This window comes from Cygnus olor, chromosome 30 (assembly GCF_009769625.2).
Source record: "Cygnus olor isolate bCygOlo1 chromosome 30, bCygOlo1.pri.v2, whole genome shotgun sequence".
NCBI lineage: Eukaryota > Metazoa > Chordata > Aves > Anseriformes > Anatidae > Cygnus > Cygnus olor.
In genome coordinates this window covers 815,354-824,764 of record NC_054087.1, presented here as the reverse complement: position 1 = coordinate 824,764, position 9,411 = coordinate 815,354, and the positions used below count along the sequence as shown (strand labels likewise).

Here is a 9,411-nt window from a genome sequence, read left to right as displayed (position 1 = left end):
CCCGCGCCGCTATTGGGCGAGCCGGCTGTCAGTCAGCGCCAAGAGGCGGTCGGAGTGGAGCAGGGCGCTGTCACTCAGAGGGGAAGGCGCCGCGCCCCGGTTCTCGCCGCTCATTGGCCGCCCGGCGCGTCGCTCAGGACTGGCAACCAATGGGAGGCGGAGCTGGGCCGTCAGCTGAGGCGCGGCGCCGCCGCTCCCGCCCCCCGCTCTCACTCCCGCCCCCCGCTCCCGCTCCCGCCACCCCATTGGCGGAGTCGGCTGCCCGTCCAGCCAGCTAGCGAATCACCGTCTGCCAGTCCCACCCGCGTCTCCCCTCACGCTCTCCCCGCCCGCTCTCCCTCCATTGGGCAGCACACCTGCCACTCCCCCACCCCGCCCAATCCACCCCGAGAGGGAACCCGCTGGCAGGATTCCCGCTGTTGATACGCCCAGGCGCCTATCAATCACCGCCCCCAGCCATCCCATTGGCTGGCCGCGCCCTCCCTCATCCCACCCTCTCCCCGGCGGCCGTAATCCCTCGTGTAGCGGCGCACTAAAATCCGGGGGCCCGATCCTGGCCCGGGTTCTTTATTTCACCGCGCGGCCCCGGCCCCCCCCCGCCCCCGGTTCGGGCCCGTCCCGGTGGCGACGGGGGGGGCTCGGCCAGGCCGGCGGGGAGCACCAGGGGGGCACCGGGGAGGGAGGCGGCACCGGGGGGGGGAACCGGGGTTGGGCACCGGGGGAGGGGGCGCACCGGTGGGGGAGAGCATCGGGGGGGGGCACCGGGAGGGGGGAGGGGCACCGGGGAGGGGGGACACGGAAGGGGGGGCTCCGGGGGGGGGGGGAGGGACAGCGGGGGGGGACACCGGGGGGAGAGGGGAGCATCGGGGGGGGGGGGGAGCATCATGGGGGGGGGCACCGGGGGGTGCTGCCTCGGTAGATAAGGGGTGCCGGGCTGGGCACCCCAAATCCTGCAAGGGATTGGAGCGAGCGGGGTGTAGTTACCCCCCCCCCCGAGCCCCAGGGGAACCCACTCATGTCCTGCAGGAGCAGGTTAGTTGAACCCACTGACATTCCCCTCATTGGGACCCATCCCCTAATTAGGACTCACCCCTAATTGGGACCCGGACCCTAATTGGACACCCCAAATTCTGCAAGGGGTTGGAGCAAGCAGGGTGTAATTATCCCCCCCGAGCCCCGGGGGAACCCACTCGTGTCCTGCAGAAGCAGGTTAGTTGAACCCACCGACATTCCCCTCATTGGGACCCAGCCCCTAATTGGGACCTGTCCCCTAATTGCACACCCCAAATTCTCCAAGGGGTTGCAGTAAGCAGGGTGTTTTATCCCCCTGAGCCCCAGGGGAACCCGCTCGTGTCCTGCAGAAGTGGGTTATGTGAACCATCCGACATTCCCCTCATTGGGACCCAGCCCCTAATTAGAACCCATCCCCTAATTGGAACCCAGCCCCTAACTGGGAGCTGTCCATTTGGCTCAGAAATGCCCCCCAGAGCAGTGATGGCAGCGGTGACCAAGCCGGGAGCTGGCTGCGAGCTTCCCCCCACAGCGTGCTGGAGGGGGGCTGCGGGCCACGGCCCTTCCCTAATTAAATTAATTAAACCCCTCACTGCGGCCACCGAGGCCGTTACCAGATTTCCAGCGGTGGATTCCCATGCCTCGGGACCGGAGGGGGAGCTTCATGCCTCTGCTTCTCCCTGAACCCGCGCTCGTTAATGCTGGACCAAATTAATCAAGTTAATTGAGTTAATTACACCCCTGGGAGGGCTGCCGGTGATCACGGTGCTGCCGCTGTCTTGCTGGGGGCTGCCCCGGCCCCCCAGTTAATTCTGTTTTAACCCGATTTTAATTAAATCTGCTCCTGCCGCACCCCCAAGCTCCAGGCAGATCTCGGCGGTCCCCATTTTGGGGCACGTTTTTGGTTTTTCGGGTCAAAATTAGGGATTTCTGGCAGCCCCCGGTGCCGCTGGGGGATGGCGCTCGTGGCTGAGCACCGGACACCGTGGGGTGCCAGGGGCTGGATGGGTGCTGAGCTCCGGGAGGGGGTGCTGAGGGGTGCGGGGGGGGGGGTTCAGGGGTGCTGGGGGGGTTCAAGGGTGCAGGGGGTGCTGAGGAGTGCGGGGAGGGTTTGGGGTGCTGAGGGGGGTTCAGGGGTGTGGGGGGTGCTGAGGGGTGTGGGTGGATGCAGGGGGGTGCTGAGAGGTGTAGGGGGGCGCTGAGGGGGGCACCGTGAGGGGAAACTGAGGCACGGGGGGGGCCAAAAACTGAGACACGGTGACCAGAAACGGCTGGGGGGGGGGGGACGTGGGGACCACAAGGGGCTCCCCCGGTGACACGGGGACCACACGAGGGGGCGACCCTGGGGCCACCGTGGGCCACCAGGAGCTACCCGGGGCCACCATGGGCCGTGGGGGGGGGTCCCCTCAGCCCCAACATGGCGCCCGCCCGCGTTGCCCCTGGTAACGGCGACTTCCGGCGCGGCGGGCGGGCGGCCCCACAAAATGGCGGCGCCCACGGAGGGCCCGGCCCAGGCCCAGGCCCCGACGCAGGCCCCGGCCCCAGCCCCAGCCCCAGCCCCGACTCCGGCCCCGCTGCTGCGGGTGGTGGCCGAGTGCGGCCGGAGCCGGGCTCGGGCGGGCGAGCTGCTGCTGCCGCACGGCGCCGTGCCCTGCCCGGTGTTCATGCCCGTGGGCACCCGCGGCACGGCCAAGGGCATCACGGCGGCGCAGCTGGCGGCGCTCGGCTGCCGCATCTGCCTGGGCAACACCTACCACCTCGGGACGCGGCCCGTGAGCGCCGCCGGGACGCGGGGGGGGAACCGGGGGGACCGGGGAGGAGGCCCGGGGAGAACCGAGGGGGGGTCCCGGGGGGAAGGCCGGGAGCACGGGAACGGGACCGGGGAGCATCGGGAGGGGTCCGGAGGAACCGGGGGGGGGGGGGGGTACCGGGAGGAGGCAGGGGAGACCGGGAGGGGGAGCGGGCCCGGAGGGAACCGGGGAGGGAGCAGAGGAACTGGGGGGGAGCGAAGGCTCGGGGAAGAGGCCCGGGGGAAACCGGGAGGAACTGAGAGGGGGTCCCGGGGGAGGCCGGAAGCACGGAAACAGGACCGGGGAGAGCGAGGATACCAGGAGGGGAACCGGGGAGGAGCCGGGATGAACCGGAGGGGACCCGGGGAGAACCGGGGGAGGCCGGGGAGGAGAGCGAGGGAACCGGGGAGAGGGCTCGGGGGAGGAACCGGGAGGAATCGGGAGGGGGGGGGGGGGGTCCCGGGGGGAGGCCGGGAGCACGGGAACGCGACCAGGGAGCACCGGGAGGGGGGGGAGCGAGGATACCGGGAGGGGAACCGGGAGGAACGGGGATGAACCGGGAGGGGTCCCGGGGTGGGTCCCGGAGGAACTGGGGGGAACCGGGGGGGTGTCCCGGGGGAAGGCCGGGAGCACGGGACCGGGGAGCACCAGGAGGGGTCCGGAGGAACCGCGGAGAGGGAGCGGGGGCTCGGGGAAGGGGCCCGAGGGACCGGGGAGCTCCGGGAGGGGTCCGGGGCTCCGGGACGGGGCTGGGAGGCACCGGGAAGGAACACGGGGGGGGGGGGGCGGGGGACGAGCCCCGCAGCCACCGCCGAGCGCCGCTTTTTAGGACCCCGCCCCCGCCCCCGAACGAGGCCCCGCCCCCAGAAACCCCGCCCCCACCCGAGAGGCCCCGCCCCCAGAGGGGCCCCCGGCCCGAGCCCCCACCGAGGCTCATTGGCGGGGCCACGCCCCCTATCGGTGACCACGCCCCCTCCAGCATGACCACGCCCCCCGAGGGCGCGCTTCCCCCCCCCCGGTTTAACCCCTTCCTCCCCGCAGGGCCCCGAGCTGGTGCAGCGGGCCGGCGGCCTGCACGGGTTCATGGGCTGGGCCCGCAACCTGCTGACGGTGAGGGGGGGGCGGGACCCCGGGACCCCCCCCCCCAGAGCCCCCCCCAAACCCCCCAGAGCTCCCCAACCCCCCCCAAACCCCCCCCACAGGATCCAGATCCCCTGCTCAGGACACACCCCCCCCACCAGGACATGGGGACCCCCCCCTCAGGATTTGGGGACCCCCCCGGATTTGGGGACCCCCACCCCCAAGGATTTGGGACCCCCCCCCCAGACCCCCAGCCCCCCCCAACTCACCCCCCCCATTAACCTCCTCCCACAAGCCCCCCAGCTCCCCACTTACCCCCCCCCCCCCCCCAGAACTTGGGGACCCCCCCCCTGGGATTTGGGACCCCCACCCCCCAGAACTTTGGGACCCCCCCCCCCCCGAATTTAGGGACCCCCCCAGAATTTGGGGACCCCCCCAGGATTTGGGGACCTCCCCAGGACCCCCAGCCCCCCGCAACTCACCCCCCCCTCCCCATTAACTCCCCTCCCATAAGCCCCCCAGCTCCCCCCTTACCCCCCCCCAGGACTTGGGGACCCCCCCCCAGGATTTGGGGACCCCCCCCCAGGACCCCCAGCCCCCCCCAACTCACCCCCCCTCCCCATTAACCCCCCTCCCACAAGCCCCCCACCCATTTCCCCCCCCAGCCCCTCAGCACCCCCAGCCCCTCCCCCTCCCCCACGCATTATTTCTTTGGGCCCCGCGCGTTATTTTTTTGGGGTCCCCCCCCCCGTTTTTTGTGCCCCCCCCCAGGACAGCGGCGGCTTCCAGATGGTCTCCCTGGCGGCGCTCTCGGAGGTGACCGAAGCCGGCGTCCGCTTCCGCTCGCCCTACGGCGGCGCCGAGCTCCTGCTGAGCCCCGAGCGCTCCATCCACATCCAGAACGCGCTGGGTGAGCCCTCGGGGCTGGGGGGGGCGGGGGGGGGGGGGGGGTCCTGTGCCCCCCCCACCACCACGCTGACCCCCCCCCCTTACCCCCCGTAGGCGCCGATATCATCATGCAGCTGGACGACGTGGTCAGCAGCACCACCACGGGGCCGCGCGTCGAGGAGGCCATGCACAGGTGGCCCCCCCCCCAACCCCAAATCCGCCCCCCCCCCCCCCGGGACCCCCCCCACGACCTCTCCCAGGTCCTGATGCTGCCCCCCCACCCCCCCCACCCCAATTTTGCCCCCCCCTCCCCCCCCAGGTCCGTCCGCTGGCTGGATCGCTGCATCGCCGCCAACCAGCGCCCGGCGCAGCAGAGCCTCTTCGCCATCATCCAGGGGGGGCTGGACCCGGCCCTGCGCAGGCGGTGCCTGGAAGGTGGGGACCGAGCCCCCCCCCGGGCCCCACATCCCCCCCCCGGGGCCCCACATCCCCCCCCCCCCGTGCCCCATTTCTCCCCCCCCATTCCCCACATTCCTCCCACTCCCCCTCGTCTTCCTGCTGCTCCCCCCCCACCCCATTCCGCACCTGCCCCCTGTTCCCCATCTGCCCCCCCCCACCATTTGCCCCCCACCCCACATTCTGCCCCCCATCCCCCCTCCTCCCCCCATCCCCACATCCTGCCCCCCGCCCCATATTCTGCCCCCCCTTTTCCCTCCTCCTTCTCCCCCCGTTCCGCCCCCCAGCCCCACGTTCTGCCCCCCATTTTCCCTCCTCCTTCTCCTCCCGTTCCGCCCCCCAGCCCCACGTTCTGCCCCCCATTTTCCCTCCTCCCTCTCCCCATATTTTGCCCCCCCCCTACCCCCGCCCCACATTCTGCCCCCCGCTCCCCCGCCCAGAGATGACGCGCCGCGACGTCCCCGGCTTCGCCATCGGCGGCCTGAGCGGCGGCGAGGAGAAGGAGCAGTTCTGGCGCATGGTGAAGCTCAGCACCGACCTCCTGCCCCGCGACAAACCCCGCTACCTGATGGGCGTGGGGTAGGTGGGGGGGGGGGCGATGTGGGCCAGGATCCGTGGGGCGGGATCCGTGGGGCGGGATTCGTGGGATGGGATCCGTGGGACAGGATCCATGGGGCAGGATGTGGGGCAAGATGTGGGGCAGGATCTGTGGGACAGGATCCATGGGGCAGGATGTGGGTCAGAATCTGTGGGGCAGGATCTGTGGGGCAGGAAATGGGGCGGGATCCGTGGGGTGGGTTCCGTGGGGCAGGATCCGTGGGGCAGGATCCGTGGGGCGGGATTCGTGGGATGGGATCCGTGGGACAGGATCCATGGGGCAGGATGTGGGTCAGGATCCGTGGGGCAGGATCCATGGGGCAGGATGTGGGTCAGGATCCGTGGGGCAGGATCCATGGGGCAGGATCCGTGGGGCAGGATCCGTGGGGCAGGATCCATGGGACAGGATCCATGGGGCAGGATCCGTGGGGCAGGATCCGTGGGGCAGGATCCGTGGGGCGCGCGCTCAGCCCCGCTCCCCCCCGCAGCTACGCCACCGACCTGGTGGTCTGCGTCGCCCTGGGCTGCGACATGTTCGACTGCGTCTTCCCCACGCGGACGGCGGTAAGGGGCAAAGCAGGTGTGGGGTGGGGGGAGGCTTTTAGGGTCGGGGGGGCCCCCAATACCGTGCCCCCCCTCCCCGTGCCCCCGCAGCGTTTCGGCTCGGCCCTGGTGCCCTGGGGCTCGCTGCAGCTGAAGAGCAAGCAGTTCGCCAAGGATTTCCGCCCCATCGACGAGCAGTGCGGCTGCCCGACGTGCCGCCGGTGCGTTTTCGGGGGGGATTTGGGGGTCCTGGGGATCTTTTTTGGGGGGGGGGGGGGGGGCATAAAGTGACCCCCCCCCCCCCCCCCCCCCCCCCCCCCGCGTTGTGCCCCACGCAGGCACAGCCGCGCGTACCTGCACGCGCTCCTCCGCAGCGACCCGGCCGCCCTGCACCACCTCACCGTGCACAACGTCGCCTACCAGGTTTTGGGGCGAAAAAGGGCAAAAAAAAAAAAAAAAGAGGGGGGGGGAGGGGGGCTGCAAAAACACGGGGGGGTCGTTACCCCCCTCCCCCCCCCAAAAAAAAAAAAAAAACCCACAACCTTTTCCCCCGCAGCTTGACCTGATGCGGGCCATGCGGGAGAGCATCGTGGGGCAGCGCTTCCCCGACTTCGTGCGGGATTTCGTGCGCGCCCGCTACGGGGGCCCCGAGCGCTGCCCCCCCTGGGCCCTGCACGCGCTGGCAGCCGTCGGCATCACCCTGGACTGAGGGGGCTGCGCCCCCCCCCCCCTTTTATTCCGGATTTGGGGGTTTTGTATCATTTTTGCGTTTGATTTTTTATATTATGAGCGTGTTTTGTTTTGTGTTTTTAATGGGTTTGGGGGGACACAAATGGGGGGGGGGGGGGCATAAATGGGCCTGGGCGGGATACAAATGGGTCGGGGGGGGGGACATAAATGGTCTGCGGGGAACACAAATGGGTCTGGGGGGGACACAAATGGGTCTGGGGGGGACACAAATGGGTCTGGGGGGAAACAAATGGGTCTGGGGCGGCATAAATGGGTCTGGGGGGGATACAAATGGGTCAGGGGGGGCATAAATGGTCGGGGGGGCACAAATGGGTCTGGGGGTGGCATAAATGGGTCTGGGGGGGGCACAAATGGGTCTGGAGGGGGGCATAAATGGGTCTGGGGGCAACACAAATGGGCCTGGGGGGTGGCACAAATGGGTCTGGGGGGGGCACAGATGGCTGTGGGGAGGTGTAAATGGGTCGGGGGGGTGACAAATGAGTCTTGGGGGGGGACACAAATGGGTCTGGGGGGGGGCACAAAGGGGTCGGAGAATCACAAATGAGTCGGGGGGGGCCCACACGAGTCGGGGGGGCACAACTGGGGGGGGGGGGGGGAGTTGTGACCCTGTGATCCCCCCCCCCCCCCCGCAGAGCGGGGGGGCTGCAGCAGGGCAGCCCCATAGCCGGGCACTTATTGGGGGGGGGGGCGAGGGGGGGCTCTGCCCCAAAATAACTGGGTGGGGGGTGCTGGGAGGGGACAGGGCTTAAATAGGGCGGGGGGGGGGGCAGGTGGGGCCATTTGAGGTGATTGGAGGGGGTGAGACCCCCCCCCCCTCGTAGGGTCCCACCGGGACAGGGTCCCCAACGCCCCCCAGCAGCCGGTGCCCCCCCCAACGTCCACCCCCAGGACCCCAGCCCTGAGCCTCGAGCCCAGCCTGGAGCCCCCCAGAGCCTGGAGCCCCCCCCCCCGATTCCCATCCCAAACTTCAGATCCACCCCCGCAGCCTCTGGATCCCAGCCCAGATCCCCCCTCCCCGACCCCAAATCCCCCCCCCAGACCCTACCTGAGACCCCAGATCCCCCCCAAACCCCAGATTCCCCCCTCAGCCCCCCAAGACCCCAAATCCCCCCCCCAGACCCCAGCTCCCACCCCAATGCCCCAGATCCCCCCCCGCAAACCCCAGATCCCCCCCTAGTCCCCCCCAGCCCCAATCCCCAGCAGATCCCACCTGAGACCCAGTTCCCCCCCCAAACCCCAAATCCCCCCCCCTCAGCCCCCCCCAGACCCCAAATCCCCCCCCCAGACCCCACCTGAGACCCCAGATCCCCCCCCAGACCCCAAATCCCCCCCCAGCCCCCCCAGACCCCAAATCCCCCCCCAGACCCCCCCCAGACCCCAAATCCCCCCCTCAGCCCCCCCCAGCCCCCCCAGCCTCAATCCCCAGCGGATCCCAAGCTGGATCCCAGCCCCCCCTGCAGCCCCTGCCCCCCCCGGCCCCCCCCACCCCGCCGTGCGTCACCCCGGGGCGCCCGAGGAAGTTTGTGCACGGGGTGGGGGGGGGTGGGGGGGGGAGGTGGCCACGGCTGCGTCACCCCCAGGACACGTCGGTGCCGCCGGGCACCGCGGCCACACCAGCAGCGGGACCGCAGGTGAGCACTGGGAGCACTGGGAGCACTGGGAGCTTCACCTGGGATGAACTGGGAGCACTGGGAGCTGCACTGGGATGAACTGGGAGCGCTGGGAGCTGCACCTGGGATGAACTGGGAGCGCTGGGAGCTGCACTGGGAGTACTGGGTGCGCTGGGAGCTGTGCTTGGGATGAACTGGGAGCACTGGGAGGACTGGGAGCTGTACTGGGATGAACTGGGAGCGCTGGGAGCTTCACCTGGATGAATTAGGAGCACTGGGAGCTGCACCTGGGATGAACTGGGAGCGCTGGGAGCTGCACTGGGAGTACTGGGAGCGCTGGGAGCTGTGCTTGGGATGAACTGGGAGCACTGGGAGGACTGGGAGCTGTACTGGGATGAACTGGGAGCGCTGGGAGCTTCACCTGGATGAATTAGGAGCACTGGGAGCTGCACCTGGGATGAACTGGGAGCGCTGGGAGCTGTGCTTGGGATGAACTGGGAGCACTGGGAGGACTGGGAGCTGTACTGGGATGAACTGGGAGCTCTGGGAGCTTCACCTGGATGAATTAGGAGCACTGGGAGCTGCAATTGGGATGAACTGGGAGCACTGGGAGGACTGGGAGCTGTAGCTGGGATGAACTGGGAGCACTGGGAGCTTCACCTGGATGAATTAGGAGCACTGGGAGC

The 9,411-nt window shown here is 69.8% G+C and overlaps 1 protein-coding gene across 1 annotated transcript; it reads left to right on the top strand.

Moving 5' to 3' along the window:
- Positions 1-2,461: 2,461 nt before the first annotated feature.
- On the top strand, positions 2,462-7,151 carry QTRT1 (queuine tRNA-ribosyltransferase catalytic subunit 1). Its single transcript, XM_040542516.1, has 10 exons — positions 2,462-2,783; positions 3,843-3,911; positions 4,653-4,791; positions 4,884-4,962; positions 5,089-5,204; positions 5,666-5,804; positions 6,311-6,386; positions 6,477-6,586; positions 6,704-6,788; positions 6,922-7,151. Exons 1-10 carry the CDS (start codon positions 2,496-2,498, stop codon positions 7,072-7,074), a joined length of 1,254 nt encoding a protein of 417 aa, XP_040398450.1. The 5' UTR covers positions 2,462-2,495; the 3' UTR covers positions 7,075-7,151.
- Positions 7,152-9,411: the final 2,260 nt, after the last annotated feature.

What these genes read in the sequence shown, in the direction of transcription:
- QTRT1 (XM_040542516.1), top strand. Translation starts at nt 2,496, where the DNA reads ATGGCGGCGCCCACGGAGGGCCCGGCCCAGGCCCAGGCCCCGACGCAG. An exon ending in GGCTGCCCGACGTGCCGCCG is followed by an intron (nt 6,587 to 6,703) that starts GTGCGTTTTCGG and finishes TGCCCCACGCAG; the next exon opens with GCACAGCCGCGCGTACCTGC. An exon ending in TGCACAACGTCGCCTACCAG is followed by an intron (nt 6,789 to 6,921) that starts GTTTTGGGGCGA and finishes TTTCCCCCGCAG; the next exon opens with CTTGACCTGATGCGGGCCAT.